Genomic DNA, 19,793 nt, shown 5'->3' with positions numbered 1-19,793 from the left:
TTTCATTTTTGAATAAGATTTCCAGGAAAGAACACTACAGAGTGCTCATATGCCTGATTTAATATACTTGGATTCAAACTGCTACCTTTGGGTTTGCAGTACAACTCTCTATAAACTAGGCCACCAGAGTTTCCCTTTAATATAATTTTTTTAAAAAAACAACAACTCATTAGTATCAGATAGAAACTGACTCAGCTTATCTGACCCTCCAATGGGTTTTCAGAGGCTGCGTCACACCAGAGGACATTGCCCATCTTTCCCCCCTGGAGTAGTTAGTAGATTCGAACTTTCTCCTTTGGCTTGGCAGTGAAACTCCCTACCAACTAGACTACCAGTTGTTGTTGTTATGGGCTGGGCTGTCTAGTTAACTGTGACTCACCAATCTTATCAACAACAGATTTGAACATTGCCCTATCCTGTGCCATCCTCACCATCTCTGAGATGACACTAAAGCCCATTGCTTCAGTCACTGTGTCATTCCATCTAGTCGAAGGTCTTCTTCTTTTACACTGACCCTCTTCCACCTTTGCAAGCATAATGTCCTTCTCCAAAAACTGGTCCCCCTCCAAACAATGTGCCCAAAGAATGTGAGACAAAGCTTCACTATCTTTGCTTCCAAGGAGCACTCTGGTTTCACTTTCTCCAAGACAGACCTGATTCTCTTGGCACTACATCCCCAAAGCGTAGATGATCCTTCTGTTGCCGTTAGTCGCTGTCCAACTTTCAGATGTGTAACAAGCAATTGAGGAGACCACGGCTTGGGTCAGGTGCACATTAGTTGATTTTGTTTTGGATTTTTTTTTTTTTGCACATTAGTTTTTAAGCTAACATCATTGTTCTTTAGTTCTCTGGAAAGGTCCCTGGCAGCAAATTTTGTCAAAGCAATTCAACTTTAATTTTTTTGACTGCTGGTACCAAGGCTGTTGACTATGGATCTAAGCAAGATGAAATCATTGACAACTTCATTTCTACCTATCATGATATTGACTATTGACCCAGTCTGAGGATTTTTTATTTCCTGTAGAGATGTAATCCATATTGAAGGCTATAGTCCTTGATCTTCTACAGCAAATGCTTCAAGTCCTTCTCACTCTTGGCTAGCAAAGTTGTGTCAGGTTGTTGAAAGTCATCAGTTGTTGTTATGTGCCATGGAGTCTACTGAGACTCATAGCAGTGCTACGAAGAATAGCTCTGAACCCTGTTCTGCCCTGAGACAATCTCAATGTCTCCATCACATCTATCCCCATTATCCCAGTTACTGTGTCAATCCATCTCATCTGGGATCTTCCTCTCCTGTGCTGTCCCTCCATCCTTCCAAGTATGATGACCTTCTCCAAGGACTGGCCCTTCCTGGCAACATACCCAAAGGCTGTGAGATGAAGCTTCAAAACTCTTGCCTCCAACGAGCAACCTGGTTTCAGTCTCTCCAGTACAGACATATTTGTTCTCTTGGCATTCCATGGTATATTCAATACTCTTCTCCAGCACCACAACATCAATTGTCACTTTCAAGCTCTCTGATGCACAACAAGTAATTGCAAAGACCATGGCCTGAATCAGGTGCACCTTAGTCTTAAGACTGACATCATTGCTCTTCAGCATTCTGGAACAGTCCCAGCAAATCTTTTGATTTCTTAATGTGCCAAGAGTGTTGATTGTGGATCCAAGCAAGATGAAATTGTTAACAATCTCTTCTCCATCTACCATGATGCTGCCAACTGGCCCAGTGGTGAGAATCTTTGTTTTCTTTTTTTAAACATAAAAATCTCATAAATGTTTTTTATTATAAAGGTAAACCCAACTCCAGGTGGGCTATCAGTAGGATTTCTGGTAGCAAGCACTGGTTCCAGGCCTCCAAACTTCTTGAAATTACAGCAACGAGGGTCAGCAACCAGCAGGGTCTGATCAGACTAGATAAAGATGTCTTTGATTTCCTTCTTGGAGGTTCATCCATATAATTTCTGCTAATAGTCAACCAAGGCTTTGGAGATGAACTGGCAGATTGTGTAAATATGAGCGATGTTACCACCACCTTTCACATGGACTCAGATGTCCATGCCAGTGAACCATTCTTTACCTAGAAACAGAACAGATTCCAGGAGCTTGTACTACAGCAAGGGGGGGGGGGTCAATCATCTCGAGGCCATTGCCCCACTACCAGTGTGCCACGATTGTGGCGGTCTTCTTGCATCTGAAGACTTGAAACCTGAACAGACTTGGACAGCATGGCTGGTGGCTAGCAGGAGGGATCCTCTCCATGCTGTGGTGCAACTAGAAAAGGAAGAATCTTTTAGAAAAGTGAGAATCTTTTCTCAAGAATGTTTTCTTGATGTGAAACTTCAATCCATATTGAGAACTGCAGTCTTTGACCTTCTGCAGCAAACACCTCAAGGCCTCCTCAGTTTGGCAAGCAAGATTGTGTCATCTGCATAGCACAGGTTGTTGATGAGTCTTCCTCCAGTCCTGATGCCACATTCCTCCTCATAAAGTTCAGCCTCCGGAATGATCTGTTCTGCATATAGACTGAAAAGGCAAGGAGACAGGATCTATCCCTGACACATTCCTTTCCTAATTTTGAACCATGCGGTATTTCTATGCTCTGTTCTTAGGACTGCTTCCTGGTCCAAGTATAGGTTTCACATGGGCACAATGAAGTGTTCAGGGATTCCCATTCTTCTCAAGGTTAGCCACAATTTGTTGTGATCCATACAGTCAAATGTCTTTCCATAGTGAATGAAACATAGACATTTTTCTGGTACTCCCTGCTTTCAGCCAAGATCCTTGACATTGGCTATGATGTCCCTAGTACCACACCTCTTCTAAACTCAGCTTGCACTTCTGGCAGTTCCCTGTCAATGTACTGTTCTGGTCATTTTTGGATAATCTTTAGCAGGATCTTGCTTGTGTGTGGTAGTATTTTATCATTTCCACACTCTTAATATACTTAGGGAGATGGATTTCCTGAGGTCTAATCTAACCCTCTTGTTGCATTGAAAATCCATAACTGAAATAAAATATTTGATACCTGAATTTTCTTTAATCACGATTCTAAGATGTAAAATACAATCATCAAGTCATTCATCAGTATACTGTCCTCCTGACTAACTCATCCTTGTTCCTTCTTTTTACCTTCTACACAGTTGAATTTTCTCTCAAGTCATAGTCACCTTCTTTAAGCTCTTAAGCCTGTTAAAGGACACCAAACTCGAATGAGGGTTAATGAAACAAAGAAAAAAACCCAAAAGCAAAACCAAGCCCAATTCTGACGCAGGCCAGCCCCATATGTACAGCTTTGATCCGTTTGAGTGTAAGAGATTATGTGGGCTTGAACCATCAACCTTTCAGTTACTAGTTGAACACAAACTATTTTTGTACCACCCAGAGACCCTAGGTTGTAACTAATATGGTGCAGAATGGGGCAAGGTTCTGTGGTTGCTGTGAGTTATAGTGGACCGGAAGGCACCGAACAATAACATCAACAATTATGTTTAAGAGTCCCTGGGTTGGTACAAATAGGTAAGATGTAGCTAACTGAAAGTTTGCAGGTTCCAGTCTATCCAGTGATAGCTCCAAAGATCTCTCTCATTGAAAAATCAGCCCCTGAAACCCTTTGGAGCATAATTCTACTCTCAAACCCCTGAGGTTGCCACCAGCTGTCGTTGTCTCTATTGCAATTGGTTTTTAAACTATATATGACCACATATCGCCTCTTTCCATGTCATGATTGCTGACTTGTGCTGCACAGTTGCCTAAGTTTTAGGCCTCAAATTGCATTCCTCTGACTTGCCTCTCTCTGTACCAATGTTTCCACACCCCTCCCCCCCAATCCGCCCCCATCACCTCCTAATTTTTCAGTTTGTTGAAACTGGAGAGATGAAAAATTGGGTCAGGGTTGCGATCACATCGATTGCCTCTGCTTTCCCGTCTTTTCTGGCCTGGCGCTCCTCCCTCCCCACCCCCATCTATTTTTAGCCTGCCTCTGTTTTCCTTAGTCTGGCTGCCAACCAGCCGGCCTCTTTCTCCTCGCTGTCCTTATCTCTCCCCTGCAGCCTGCACAGACCCCGGCTGCCCTCCCAGAGGTCTCTTGCCTGCCCAGTTTATTTTGGTTTTCTTCCGTCTTGAAGAGATGAAGGGTCTTCCTAAAAGGGGGTTCGCCATGCTCTGACAAGGGGGGAGCAGAGAGATGATGCCACTTTGGTCTGTTTAGGCAAAGCCTTCAACGTTACTGTGAAACACTCAGGTCATCCCCGACCCTTTGCACAATGGCTTTTCCTTTTCTCTGTGCACAGAGATTCCTAATTCCCTCCATTTCCTCTTCACTCCTATGATCCAGTCCAACCCCCAGCTGAGAAATATTAGTTTCTATCCACCTGGCCATTCTGGGCCCATTTGCTTGACTTTGGAGCAGAAAGCACCCCTGCAAGTTCTTGCCTGTCTTCTTGGCCCGCACATTACCGTTCTAACCTTATCCTTTGCTTGGTGTCTCGCTCGACACTCCCCAGTGGCCCCTCTCACAAAGCACCCCCCCCACCTCCTATCTCTCCTGTACCCTCCTTTCTAGGATACCACAGTCTCATTTCTAAAGGGCCTTTCTTTGCTTGTTCAGCCCTGGCTTGTCAAATGGCCCCCACTTGTCCTTTCTCAGCCTCCTCCAGATATTGGTCCCCATCTTTAGCTGTCACCAACTAGCTGAATAAGGCTGGATATTTTGGAAGGGGAGCTGCAGCTGGCTGGGGGAGGAGGGCGGCACTGAGAGAACAGAGACAGGGCGCTGTGGGCAGCCTTGCAGAGATGAGAGCTTTCCAGGATCCTTCTCCCCCCAACTTTGTGTCTGGAAGCTGGTGGGATTCCACCGTTCCTCTTCTACGCCTTAAGTTTATTTCGCCACTCAACAGTAACACAGAACCTCAGTTTGCAATATATGACATTGTTTTACATCTTGACATCTACAAGATGCACTCTCTTCTTTCAAATTGACTCCTCATGTCCCCCTTCCTCCCAGACCTCCTCCTATACTGACCACCCTATCTAAACTCACAGCCTCTCCTCAGCATCCCCTATCCTCTTATCCCTGCTCTGGTTCTTTTCTAGGAAACACTTGCCACCTTCCAACACAAGATATCATTTCCTTATCTGTATGGCTTACATATTTCCTTCATGTTCAGTTGTAGATCCCACAAGGGCAGGATTTCTACATTGATATATCCACACTACTGGCCTTATGGGTAAAGAGTTGCACTGCCAACCCAAAGGTATACTGTGCCAATTACCCAGCCGCTCCTTGAGATAAAGATGAACAATCTCCTCCCATGTTATTTGCAACCTCTGAAAACCTGCTGGAGGGTCAGTTGGGAGTCAGTTCTGACTTAATGGTACATGACAACCTCCACCTAGTAATGAAGAAATGCTCTTATTATAGTCATACAAACCCAAGGACAGTAGGTCAGGAGTGTTATTCCCATTTCGCAGATGGGAAGAAGGCTGAGATTCAGAGAATCCAACCCAGCAGATGGCTGACAGGAGAGGTTGAATATTTATTACTCAGTGGACAAATCAGTGCAATTCCAAGTGTCTTTAAGGATCTGGGCAGCTGAAGAGTCATTCTCTCTGTGTCATATTTCCTTTGAGAATATTTTACTCTTATTCCCATTTCCCACTCTTCTCCCCTCAGTAATTCCTCCTAATATTTCCACCCCACCCAATCCCAGCTTTTTCTTTCCCCTGAGAATTTTAACTCCTGTTCTCTCGTGTCCAACTAGCTCGATCTGGAGAACTTCATGCGTGGGTTTCGTCTAAGCATATTCAGCCTCACTTGAGTCTCAGTTTGCACCCCTCACCACTCCACCCACCCTGGGGTAGTTATGAGCCTGTTCTTTTCCAAAGCAATTAGTGCAAGGAGGCCAGCCGACTCGGTGCTAATGCTATTTCATTAAGTGAGAGCAATCCTAATGATAATAAAATGGCACATTTAACATTCAAACATTGAACAGGGTTTCTAAGCGAGTGTGTCTCTCTCTTTCTTTCTGGTATAACAGTTCCATCTTCATAAAGACCTGACAATACACCTTTAATGAGAGACAGGGGAGCCAAGAGAATCGCTACAAAGAGGGGGGTGATGGTGAGAGAAAGAACCCAGAGAAAGAGGGTGTGGTGCATTGAGGGAATAACTCCAAGAATTCCTGGGAAATGGAATCTGGGGTACTGATTTAGACAATTAAAGCCTGTAGGAAATGAGGTCACTTGGAAAAGAAAGCCCACCAAAGATTTGAAAGCAATGCATTATTTATTCATTTGTTTGTTCAACCAATTTTGCTCGGCAAATATTTATTGTGCACTTAAGAGGAATCAGATTTTATGGGAGTTTGTGATGGAGGATGGCTCTAGTTTTAGGAAAAAGGATTTCAAGGACGGTAATAATCTACCTGTTGTGGTGATTATGTGCTGTCAAGTGGAAACTGACTCATAGCTGACCCTCCAGTGGGTTTTCAGAGGCTAGTAATGCACGGGAGGAGACTGTCCATGTTTCTCCCTCAGAGCAGCAGGTAAATTCAAACCTAGTGCCTTCGGGTTGACAGCATACCTCTTTACCATCCTAGGCCACCAGAGCTCCCTAAGAGTCTACTAGAAAGCATTTCTTTACCTCTGCCTGGGCAGATTTTAGTCAAATTCATTTCAACTTCATCAAAGGTCCCTTAGCCTCCTGAGCCTGTCCTTGTGTCGTCTCCTTACTGGGACCTTCATTTCAGAGATCCTTGCTGTTCTGTGATTATTTTAAAAATCTAAATGACAAGAAAATGGTGGGATTGGGGAACTGGTCAAGAGAAAAGAGTCCAACTCCATCATCAAGTGTTAGGGGCAGAGACTTAACACAAACGATCACATCACCTGGTCACTTCCTTTGACTGAAGACTCCTCCCTTGCATAAGGCTTTATTCTCAAATCCCATGCATAAAGGGGAGAGCAGAGATCAGGTGTCAAAGGTGAGCTTTGCCAAGGCCAGGGAATCGGCTGATTCGGAAAGGTGTCAAGTCGTAGGATGGTGTTAATTTCATGCTTAATTCATACAGAACCTTCCCAACCACGGGGGACAGCTTGAATCCATGCCCTGGGGGAAATAGAGTAGGCTGTTGAGCATCTTAGAGACAAAGAGGCTGGACCACTTGCAGTCCCCACTTACCAGACTGGAATAATTCTCCTCTTGGAGAATTATTAAAGCCAGATGTTGCCTCCCACCATCAATCTCCCTTCTTCTCTGACTGTCCAGCCCCCCTTCAGTATCTAGATCTCAAGACCTATCTGGCCAGCTCAGAGCATGGAAAATGCCATTTTTGCCCAACACCTAGGTAGGCCAGCTGGAAGGCACCCCATCTCCCCTTCTTCAGGCTCACCAGAAAATCCAGCCCCGATGATGATGTTGTCATACTTTGGATGGCGATCGAGAATGAAGTGCTTATCAGGGGTGTTCTGGAAAGAAACAATCATACCCGTTTCCTTTGAGGGTAGAGGCAGAAGGTAGAACTACAGGCTATGAAGGGAGGAGACTGGCTAGATTTCTTGCCAGAAAAAAAGAAACAAAGCAGGAATGGGACGTAGGAATGCTTCCCATATGCCAGCGCCCCCTCTGGGTTTGCCAGTCTTTCTGATTTGTCCATCTGTCTCCATTCTCATACAGAGCTATGAAAACAGTAGGTGCTCAGCTAATGCTCATAAGCTAACTTTCGCCAAGATGCCCCAGGTCCTGGTGGCATCTGTCTCTTCTCTCTTTCCCTGAGGCCTGATTAACTGGCACATCTTGAAAAAAAAACACACATCACAACTTTCAGAGCTCTTCTGGGAAATGCAGTGAAGGATTGTCAGGCATAAACCTAGTTTCCTAGTGGAAAAGAATATGGCTAATCCCTGATGGGCCCCTCTCTGGTGGAGGTGAGCAGACCTGCAGAAAGTTAGACACTAAGTCAGGGTTCAAACAGAGCCTGGCCTGATCAACACAAGGTCTGTCTGTATCCCTGTCTCTCTCCCTGATGCTTTCCAGGACCATGAGAAGTTTGGGGGTAGGGGGCTGCCCAGACCCCATACCGTGTACATGCAGCGCTCCATAATGGCAGGTGTGGGTTCTAGGCCAGGAAAGTGACCTCGGACAAAGCGGCTCACCAGCTCAGCTTCCTGGATATCCGAGAACGCAGAAGGGCAGTCCCTCTCCTCAGGATCTGCGTTGTTGCCGTGGTGATAGCTGACCTGGCTTCCAATCAGAGCAGCGTGAGCAGAGAGGGCTGGCCTTCTGTGCACACCCACCCAGCCAAGCGCGGAGTTTGCACACAGCGTCCCCCATCCATCATCCAAGCTTTCCCAGTTCTGAAGGGTGCTGTCTGGAGGTTGTCTCCCTGCCCATTCCCCACCGGCCCTATGTTTGCAGCAGCATTTCAGAATGTGAGATCCTCAAAAAGGGGGCTTCTTTTGATGGGGCTTGGGACAACTCAGGGTCTAGCATTGCAAAACAGTGAGTAGCTGAGGGATGCTACTGCTGACTGATCTGAGGGCATCTGCTAAAAGTTAGAGCAGTTACTTCAAGAGTTCATGTTGTTATGTATTGTTGAGTCGGAACTGACCTGCAGCTGACCCTCTAGAGGTTTTTCAGAGTCACTTAATTACATGAGAGATTACCCATCCTTCTCCTGTGGAGCAGTTGGTGGATTCGAACCAGGTGCCTTTAGGATTGCAGTGCAGCTTCTTGCCACTAGGCCACCCGAGCTCCTTTCAAGTCCTCATAGGCACCTATTAATCTGCTCTTGGTCTTATGTACTGCTCACCTTCATCAGCCCTGGGTACTCTCCTGCAGGCATCCCATAGAAGTAGTGGGGAGCCAGGTTCCTGTCCAGGGCGATAAAGCATGGAAAGGCTTTGGACACACCATGGCTCCCAGGGACCTTCTCAGGCCAGTAATACACATTGATCCTCAGGGTCTTTGAGCACAGAAAGGAAGTGGGAGATGAAAAGAGGAAGTCAGGAAACTCTCTAGACAAAAAGAGTAATTTCTCTTGCACTACTGCAATCTTTCAATACAAGCCCAGACGCCCACTTCAACACACACACATCCTTGCTTCACCCAACATTCTCATGTCATTTATACATTATGATGCACAAGTCTTCTAATTTCTGAGCATTTGGTACCGGCCAGAAGCCCTGAATGTGCAGTCAGTTAATGAAATCAGCTGCTAATTGAAAGCTCATTCAGAGGTGCCTCAAAAGAAAGGCCTGGCAATCTAATTATGGAAAACAAGCCTTGAAACCTCTGTTGTGGTGTTAAGTGCCGTTGAGTTGTAGGTGACTTATAGTGACCCTATGGATGAAAGTCCTCCACACTTGTGTGACTTTCATCCTTTCTCCAGGTTCATAGGGTTTCCAGAGGGAGCACGATTCTACTTTGATGCATGTGAGGTTGCCATAAATCAGAATTGACTTGATGGCAACTGTTTTTTCTTTTTTTACCGTAGGCTGGACTTTCTCTTTAGAGCGTTATACCCATTACATCCTTCAATTCTCAAATAGTTGTATGAGGAAGCTATTATCCTCCCATTTTAAAGAAGATAAAACTGAGGCTCATGAGTAAATTCCTTTACCCTATGTTGTCCACTAGTAAGTGACAGATTCAGGATTCAAACTTGAGTCCATCGGTCTCTAAGACTTCTCTTACGTGTCAACCCTCAGCTTGAGGTCACCCTTACCTGGAGAGGTAACTGGATTCCCAAGGGACGGAGGAGCCGGTTGGTCCAAGGCCCTGCTGTGATGATCACACTCTTGGCCTGGTAGCTCCTGGAAGTGGTTCTCACTGTGACTGGGAGGCCTGGTTTTATCTCTAGCACCTTCTCTCCATCTTGCACTATGCCTCCCAGCTGTCGAATTGCATCCTAAAAGGGCAGGGAAGGAGAGAAGCAAATTCATTTGTACTTGGGGTTCACCCTTGTGGACAGAGTCGTCCTTCTCAGGATAGAAAATGAAAGCAGATACTCTCCTACATACTCTCCTACAAGGCCTAGCAGGGTGTATGGAGTCCCTGGGTGGTGCAATAACTTCAACTGCTCAGCCAAAAGGGTGAAGGTTCACATCTGCCCACGGATACCTCAGAAAAAAGGCCTGGTGATTTACTTTGGAAAAATTAGCTACTGAAAACCCTTTGGAGCCTTGGTCTACCTTGACATACTCGGGTCGCTGCAAGTTGTTACTATGAGCCTGCTATATCAACTCAACAGCTGCTGATGTAACAGAGTGTCTAAAACTGCCTTGACCCAAGGGTCCGTGCCAGAGCCTGCAAGGCTGACATTCAGCTGGGGACGGTTGACTGGAGCCTAGATGTGCAGAGCAGGGAGGTGAGTTGCCCCTAAAACCACCTGGAGGGCCCTGAGGGCCTTGTCCGCATAGAGCACTCCTCCAGTTTTTTCCAAGAGCCCCACTTCTCCCTTGTTCAGCCAAATATTAGGGAAACATTGCTTCAGTTCCTCAGATGGGAGATACTGGTGTTCCACTCCATGCCTGGACATAGTGGCCTGGATGATCTGCAATTCTTGGTCCCCCTTCATTCCCAGTATCAGCAGCCCCGTCTGCCTGTTGGGGAAAAAAGGAACAACCCGGGTGAGCGTGTCAGTGTCCTAGGCCATTTGTCCTCACATCTCAGCAGGGCTCTGGTGCACACATGGACAGGGATAGAATGCCACTCCTGAGGTCAAAGAATGAGTAAAGTCAACTACAGCCTGTTGGTAGATTTCCAGCATGATAGAGCCTTTTCCAGTCCTTTTCCAACTCTGCCCCTTGGCTCTACCAGTTGGTTGGTTTGTCCCTCCTGCCTCAAGAATAAGTCCTCAAAGGCAGAGGTCTGGAAGCTCTCCTAAAGCAGGCCCACCATAGATAACCCTACTGGTATTTGAAATGTCAGCACTATAGCTACCAGCCTCACAGCTAGGCACGAGCCACCATGGTTGGGAGATCTCTAGCTCTGTGACTTTGATACGCCTTTTGGGCTCCATTCTCCTCCCTGTAACATATGACTACTAAGCTATTCATGGTTTCACACAGGGTGATGCCTTCTACCCAGGGGGCAGGTGGCAATGTGTTTGGAGACTGGTCATCACAACGCCTGAGGTTGCCATTCACATTTAGAGGGTAAGGTCCCAAGATGCCAAGCCTGCAGATTCAAAAGGCTCCCACTCCAAATGCCAATAGCGTGCTTATATGGAAACACTGCTGGATGGTCTCGTATGGATCCAGCAATAAATGCAGTGATCCTATGATTTTGTTTCTCCTTGTGCTTTCCTTTGTTTGTACTTACTCCCTCTACTTGGTGAAAGCTGTTTCTCTATTACACATTCTGTCTCTCTAAGAAACCAGGGCTCCCTTTTTTAGAGAGGGTCTGATCTAAGCAGTAGAAAGGCCACCCTGGCCCTGGGAACCATTCCTGTGGATTGTCTTGGTTTCAGCAGCCGCAGTGACCAGCGTCAGGCTGGTACATCCCTCAGGTACTGCATATCAAGCTCGTAATAGCCTATAATGGAGTCTCATGGATATTACATGCTTCCAAATCCCACATTATCTGGTTGGGGGGATTAAAGAGAAGATTGGGAGGGGGTAGGGACACAGCGGGCCCTGGGGCCGGTGTCAGTACACAGAGCTGCGCAGCGTGCCCAATCCATTTGCCATGGCCCCCGCCTACCCAGCATTCACCACTGGTGAGATAGCAACGAGAGCCTTCTGCCTCTTCAAAGCTTGTCAGAAGAGATGCTGTAGAAATCCCCACAAGTCACCAGATAGTCTTTTTATTTTTTTTATTCCTGTGGTCCCAAAAAAGAACTTCAAATTGTTCTCAGGTAATGAAACCTTACCTAGTAAACTTCCTGATTATGGGATCATTTAGAAACTACCAAGGTGTATATTCTCTGGTCTTTTTTGCCCAGACCTGAGTAGGAGTCTAGAAAAAAAAAAGTGGCTTAACTCTCTCACCTGACAGAAACCCAGCAGGGGGTTGCTGTGAATCAGAACTGACCAGACAGACAGTGAGCTTGTTTTTGTTTGGTTTTGGCAGCCATAATGTCAGACCTTTGGCCTGGAAATTCCAGAGCACATTTTAACTGTCACTTCAACACACCAGCTTTGATCCCTCATACACTCAGAGATTTGAGATTTACTTCTGTCCTTCCCTCTCTTTCTTCTTCCTTATCATCTCTTTTTTTTTTCTTCCTTCCCTTTGTTCTTGGAACTAAGAATTTCTCCTCTCCGAGGGATGCACCCTATATGGGGGAAATGAACTCATGCCAAGACAATGGGCAAATCTGTCGAATTATGAAATGCTGAGTGATGTTCTAATTCCCAAGCCGGCCTGTGGCGGATGAAGCGGGGAGCTCCCTATCCCGACGAGTAATCAGCGAGCTGATTCTGCCAGTGGATGTAATTGTGCCGATTGTAATCATTTTGCTCCAGCTCTCTGCCCCTGTGGCATTTATTTCTTAGCCCAGATATTGATCTAACAGTGGGAAATTTTCCATCTGAATTTGCGATGCCGGACCCTCCCCTCGTCCGGAGATGCGTTTGGGAAATTCTCATTTTCCGTGGATCACAGCTGAGCTATTTGGCCTGAGGGAATCTGTGCGCTGCTGGAGCAATGCCTCGGATTGGAGAGAGATTTTTGACCATTATGAGCAAATCGGAAATAAATGTAAAACACTGCCTGGAAATGCAAAGGCCTGTCATTATGGAAGATAGGTGAGAGGCTCCTGTGGGAAACGCTTAGAGAATTGGAAACCAGTCAGTCAAGACCAGGATCAGAGAACAGGCCTTTTCCCCCCAATATGAAGATAAATGACTTCCAGGGGCAGATTGAAAATCATTTAAGTGCTTATTTTCTTAATGGCCTTTCTTAGATCCGAATAAACGGGCCTCTCATCCTGCATCAGTTTCTTACCCCTGTTCTCTATACCTCACCCCCCCCCCTATTTAGGCTAGAACTTTTAGGATGGAGATGGGTGCAAAGGGACAAGAGCATCCACAGCAAAGAGACCAGGGTGGCCAGGAAATGATTGATCAGGGTCGTCTGGTGAGGAGGGAGTGTAAAAGCAGAGCTAGGAAGGAAGGCAGCTCCCAACTCCCTGAATGCCCGTCAGCTGAGTAGAGAGCATTTCATATGAACTATGCCTTCTTGCCCAGCCCTGGCTGGATCAGCTCTAGGAACAGGTAATTGAAGATTCCTCCCAAGGGCCTTGTTGGCTCCGCTATGGCATAGCTTAAGCCTCAGACGTGATGGAGGTAGTTGGTTGATCAGGCATTTCCACTAGTGACTCTAGCAGGCCTGAGTGCAGGGTGGAACAGGAGGAACGGGGGAGGTGGGGGCAGCCAGGGAGAAGCGTGCTCATCCTGCGTCTGCCGCCTCCCATCCCAGGTTTCAGCGTCTGCGTCTGTGGATTAAAAGTGCCAGCCAGCCCAGCGCTCTGAGTTACCTTGGGGAAGGGACCTGGTAATGGCTGCTGCCTTTGTTGGTTTTGGAGGAGCTCTCTGCGTTTCATCTTCCGCTCAGTGGGCCGAGGTGGAATTGGTTAACAAAGACTGCTCCAGGGAGGGGATGTGGCTGACAAGCCAGACACTTCGCAGACACAGGAAGCAGCAGCTGCGGAGGGGGCCACCAGGTTCTGCCAGCAGCTGTACTGCCTACGGCTGTGATCTTGTCTGATATTGTCAGCTAAGCAGGGGCAGCCCGGGTCAGGAGAGAGATAGTAGGATTCAAAGGGAGAAGGCGGGGCAGGAAAGAGATGGGCCACAGAGCAGGGATTTGCTGTTGGTCTCAGCGTCCTGGCTGTACACATCACAAAAGATTCAGACCCTGTGATCTGGCACATGCGTCATTGTTCCTCACATATATGCAAATATTCCGAGGCCACTCAGGTTTAGTTTGGCTCTGTCACAGGAAGCGACAGAACAAAATAGAAAGAATTGGGCACTTTAACTTCCAAATGCTAAAGGGTTTGGGTCTTTTTATTTTTTTTTTTCTCCTCTTAATCATCATCATCATCATCATCAGATAACAATAAAAGTCCACTCATATGATAGTATTGTGCTAGTTTTTCTAGAAGAATCTGGGAAGAAATAAGAATGGCAGTGATGATGAATCATTTAAAAAAAATCAGAACGAGAAGCAAAAACTAAAGAAACTGGGAAGGCTTTTAGCCCTAAAGGTAGAGCTATGTTCAAGTACTATTCTGAGAATGAGCAGTATCTGTTCTATATCCGCATTAAATAAAAGAACCAAATAAATTAGTGTGCCTTTGTAAATTGGGTTAGCTATAAGAAAGGACTTGTTAAGAATAATAAGAATCCCTGGCACTGGTATAGCACTTTTTGAAAGGTTTTTCAAAGTGCATCTGTATTAAACTTGTTACCATTGTGTTGATTCTGACTCATGGCAGCAGCCCTGTACAGCAGAGCAGAACTGCCCCATGGGATTGTCAAGGTTGTAAATCTTTGCTGAGGCAGATTGCCACATCTTTCTCCTTTGGAACTTACTGGTAGATTTGAACCACTGATTTTTAGTTTAACAGACAGGTGCTTAATCACCATGCCACCAGGGCATCTTAAATCCATATTAGTATTTCTTTTTGTGTGTGATGGGAGTACTGAGCTATCTGAATGGCCTTTTAAGAGAGGATATGATATTTACATCTTCAAAAGTACATTCGTAGTCTTTTGACCTGAGATGAAATAGGCCTGAATGAGTTTGGAGACAGGAAGACTAGACAAGATAAATAACTTGTGGTATCTGCAAAACCAAGCACCAGCAAACTACAACTCCTGGGCCAAATTTGGAGTGCCATCTGGTTTTATATGTCTTGCATGTCAAGATAGGTTTTATAGGGGAGCTCTAGTGGCCTAGTGGCAAGAAGCTGCACTGCAATCTCAGAGACACATGGTTCAAATCCACCAGATGCTCTGCCAGGGAAGGAGGGACAATCTCCTCCTGTACCAGTCAGATCCGATTTGGCAGTACACACACACAAAAATAATAAAATAAAATTTTTAGAAAAAGAGATAGGTTTTATAGCTTTTAATGATTGGTTAAAAAAATCAACTAAAAAGAAGAATATTTAGTAATACATGAAAATGATTTGGAATTCAAAGTTCAGCATCCATAAATAAAGTTTTATTGGAATAAGCTCTACCAATTTGTTTACATATTGTTTGTAGCTGCTTTTATACTGCAATGGCAAAGGAATTTGCCAACCCGTGTTCTAGAGCAAATGTATAGTTATTCTGTGATTTATATTAATGGTTTTAAGACCCTGATGACTCAGTAGCACTCTTCTCATGAAGCCGTAAGATGAATTGAATGAGGGTGTTCTGGTGGCCTAGTGGCAAGAAGCTGCATTGCAATCCCAGAGGTATGTGGTTCAAATCCACCTTATGCTGGAAAAGGAGGGACAATCTCCTCTGGTACCAGTCAGATTTGATTTGACAGTACACACACACACACACACACACACACACACATCTTAAAAATATTTTTTAAAAAGGATTAATTTAATGTGTCAAGAATTTAGAACTTCATTCCATACTGTGAACATTCAATATATGTTCCTATTATGATTATTCTTATTTTTCAAGTTCTATGTTAAGTCCTTTATGCACTTGTCCTTACAACAGACTCATGGGATAGGTATTATTACCCCTAGTTTACAAATGAGAAAACGGAGTCTCACAGTTTTAAACAACTTCTCTAAACTACTTCATAGTAGTTGAGATTTGAGCCAGATCAACCCTTGCAAAGACCCTGTTCTTCCAAAGGGGAGGATTTTTAAGACTTTAAGATCATGAGAATCTTCACCCAAGGGCCTCTTTCCTTGTCTCCTTGAGCCATTCTCCTTGATATCCATTGTTGCCTCTCATCTGTCCTCTCCTGCCCTCTTCCTTCGTCTCTTAATGAGTAGAGGAGGCTGTGCTGTGCTAGGGGGAAGGCATTGCCAGTTATTGAAAAGTATTTGATATTATGTCAAATGTTTTACAAAAGTACCATTTAACTTTCACAAAGCCCTATGAGAAAGAATGAGAACAAAGAAGTAAAGAAACTTTTCCAAGGTCACAAAGCTGGTAAGGGGTAGTGCACAAAGTCAAACCCCAGCCTGTCTGGCTCCAGTAACATCTCCTCTCTGGAAGATTCCAGGCACTCTCCTAACACCTTAGTTGCCTCTTTCTCTGTTGATGGAATTTGCCCTGCAAGGCTTTGAGCAATCTTTTTAGCATGTGACTACAAGGCTTTGGGCAATCTTTTTAGCATGTGACACAGTGTCTACAGTATTCACAGACAGCTGACTAAGGATTGTTTTGCCAGGGTACCCCCCCTCAGCAAGATACGCTCTTTTATTTGGGTGCTGGGTGCATTAGCTGCCTCTGGTTGGAATAAATCCATAATTAGCTGCCCTGGCTTGATTTGCATAATGGATTTCACTTCGTTCTTAAGTTAATGGTGTTTTTGTAACAGAACAGTAACCTCTTGGTTCCTGGCCATTTAAAATACGCCACACTGTAGGGTAGAACCACAGCTTTGTAGGAAGTTAAGAACGACAGAGAAGATAGGAGGTCCCGTTGCACCACTAGTTGTCTGTCTTCTTCTCCACAAGTGTTCGAAAGGTCACTGAGGGAGAAGTCTTAAGAGTTAGAGCCTTGGGGCAACAGAGAAATAGCTGTAGGCTGACTCCCTGTCAAGAAATTCAGCTTGAGGAACATCTCCATTTTGTGCCTATGGAAGGAAGTTGAGAGAAACTGAAACAATCCTGTATGCCTACTACTTATCTGTCAATTTGTCAAACTGTGGTGGCTTATACATTTCCAGTGCCAGCAGAATTATCCATAGTAGACAGGTTTCAGCAGAACTTCTAGGCCAAGACAGAGCAGGAAGAAAGAGCTGGTGATCTACTTCCAAAACCTGTTGTTAGATGCTGTCCAGTTAACTGTGCCTCAGAGTGACTCTAGGTACAACAGATCTGAACCTTGTCCTATCCTGCACCATCCTTATGTTCTTTAAAAAAAACTAGCCAATGAAAACCTCATGGATCACAGAATATGACCTAAGTCTTCAACTTGCTTATTTTGGACTTTGGATCAGGAGAAACCAATAGCTGGAGGATCATCTCCTTCTGGGTAAAGTGGAAGGTCAACAAAGGCTAGGGAAATCCTCATGAGATAAGTTAATACAATGGTTACAAAATGGACTCAGACACACCAACAAGCATGGTACAGGTGCAGAAATAGGCCTCGTTCCATTCTCCTCTAAGTATCGTCATAGCAACTACCAACAACATGAGGGTAAAGACTCTGAATATGGAGTTACAACTCCAGGAATAATGTAAAGAACCAAGAAAACAGCCACCTCCTCTAATGTTAAGCCCTGGCCTTTAAAGCTTCATTATGCCAGGGAAGTCGCGCTACAAACTCTAGCAGATTCAAGCAGGCCTGCCCAGCTCTGAATATCTGCACACAAGGTCATTCCCCACTATTTTCCCAATTCAGCTTCTGCTAACCTTGCACAGGAACTCAAGTCTGAACCCAGAGGCTGGCAGGAGCCAGCTGGACCTGCAGGGTGATCATGATTACATCGAGCAGAATGTTTCCATGTGGTCAGCATTCCTCTGTGCCCCGTGTCCCTCCCATAGCATTTCAAGTGTCCATGATACTGTCACTTGAAAGACTATTCAGGTCTGGGGTTCTGAGTTCAAGGAATTCCTCCCACCCCAGACCCAAAGGAACCTGTGTAATTGGACTCCAGCCTCACGCTCTAGCTGGGCCCATGTCTGGTAGCACTCATCCATCATCTGGGTGTAAAAGTCTTCATCATATGCTCTTCGGATAATCCGGGTCTGTCCATGGGAGCTTCCTCGGGAGTGCGGCAGAAAGAACTGGGAGTGAAAAGACCACTGAAGCTGTTATTTCTGATAATGTACCTGCCCTCACTCTCCTCCCTTGCAGACCCATCTCATCTCCTGCTGTCAACCAGGAAACACTTATAGGCCAAATGTTTAGATATAATCTCTCCAAATTCTTCCTTTTTACGTTTATTTACTGATCTGGCTATCAGGGCAGTTCTTTGGTAGCACTAATTTAGGCTCACATCATTCACATCAGGAAATCCCTTTGTTCGCTAGTCTTCTCTCATCCTGCTGCAATCTCACCACACTTAGACTCCTGGAGCACTAAACCTAGAAAGAACCCTCTCATTTTATGGAGAAAGAAACAGATGCTGACTTTTTTTTTTTATCTATGTGACTTCAGATTATTCAGAACAAAAGAATCACTCCTGAATTATAAAAAGCTGAGGAGGAATTTCCTAGGAGCTCAAATGAGGGACCTCTTTGAAAAAAAGAGGGGCTTTGGAAAAAAGTAATGGAGAATAAATGGAATAGATTTCCCAAGAAGAGTAAACCATAACAAGTCAGCCTGTTGGAGTGTAGGCAGAACGGAGCTGCAAAGACCCTTGGATGATGGGCCAGGTGGACTCATCCTCAGAAGGACACTGAAAATACACAGGATTTGTCAAATGTACTATGGCTGCTATGGATTACATTGCACAAAGTCATCTTTTCTATAAGGAAAACCAAGCCGTATGTCTTACTTCCTATCGATCAAACAATGAGAGATCTCTGGTGGCTTAGTGGATAGGGATGGCATTGTGCTGCCAACCCAAAGGCAAACAGTTCAAATCCACCAAACAGTTCAAATCCACCAGCTGCTCCACAGGATACAGTTTGGCAATCTCTTCCCTTATGATTTACAGTCTCTGAAAACCAGCTTAGAGGGTCAGCAATGAGTTGGCCCGATGCCTAGCAATGAACAACAACAATCACACACAGAGGCTGCTATTTATCCAGATATAATAGGAAAAAAGGCTTAGGCTCTGGAGTGAGACCAGGGATATGCAGAGAAGATCCCACATCCTAGGCTGACAATCAGTCTTTGCCTCTAGGCAAAATGATCTCTACTTAAGATTGCTCAAAGGAGAACTGATCTTTCTTAGATGAGTCAGTTAGTACAGAAGAGGCTGGGTCACCAGAGGAAGAGACTAGGACCTGCAATGCTTCTTGGTCAAGGGCAGAAATCAGGAGACAGTCAAAGTGGGAAATATGCTCACAAATCCAGTCTAAAGGAGGGTAAAACCCTTTAAATTGTCATGAGGGTGAAAGTCTTTAAATTGCAATCAAGCTACAAAAGTTGTACAGAATTTGTGTTGACTTGGGCCCTTTGGCTCTGGAAATCTTTTCAGGGACTGAGAGAAAAACAAGCGTTCAGGTCAGGAGTACAGCAGGAATACAATACCTGCTCCAGAACGAGGACTCTCTTCCTGTGTCTGGCCAGGTGGTAGGCAGTGAAGCAGCCCTGGATTCCTGCCCCGACCACAATGGCATCTAAGGGATCTGTGGGGGAAGCCATAGTAAGTAGAGCCCACTTAGCTCTTCAGCTAGAGAACTCACAAAGGAGAATGCAATCAAAGGTAGGGTCACAGTCACAGGAGACGAAGTTCAGCCTGACCAGTGTTCCCACAATCCCCCGGGGCCGTGTCGTTCTGCCCGCTCTCCTCCCCTTCCCTGAAAACCTGGCACAGGGCACACAGCCTCTGCAGAGCTGGATAGTCTGATTTGTGAGGTTTAGCCCAGCTCAGCTGCCAGCCTCACCCCTGTATCCCCCTAGCTTTCTATTCTTGGCTCAATTATTGTCATGCAAATGGGCTCCTTCCTATGCCACCTTCCTGTCTCATTATGATCTTTGTCTCTGGG

At 45.3% G+C, this 19,793-nt stretch overlaps 1 protein-coding gene across 1 annotated transcript; it reads right to left on the bottom strand.

Annotated features, from left to right (window-relative positions):
- Positions 1–6,974: 6,974 nt before the first annotated feature.
- PIPOX (pipecolic acid oxidase) lies at positions 6,975–19,449 on the bottom strand. The gene is made up of 8 exons (XM_006890973.1): positions 19,336–19,449; positions 17,773–17,921; positions 10,386–10,599; positions 9,723–9,905; positions 8,808–8,960; positions 8,077–8,235; positions 7,389–7,464; positions 6,975–7,105 (listed from the first exon to the last, which is right to left on the bottom strand). The coding sequence occupies exons 1-8, from the start codon at positions 19,447–19,449 to the stop codon at positions 6,975–6,977; spliced, it is 1,179 nt and encodes a 392-aa protein (XP_006891035.1).
- Between the last annotated feature and the right edge of the window lie 344 nt (positions 19,450–19,793).

Source organism: Elephantulus edwardii, unplaced genomic scaffold (assembly GCF_000299155.1).
Source record: "Elephantulus edwardii isolate Elephantulus edwardi_28Jun2011 unplaced genomic scaffold, EleEdw1.0 scaffold00094, whole genome shotgun sequence".
Classification (NCBI taxonomy): domain Eukaryota; kingdom Metazoa; phylum Chordata; class Mammalia; order Macroscelidea; family Macroscelididae; genus Elephantulus; species Elephantulus edwardii.
The sequence above is the reverse complement of the archived record's forward strand: the minus strand, read 5'-3'. Positions and strand labels throughout refer to the sequence as shown.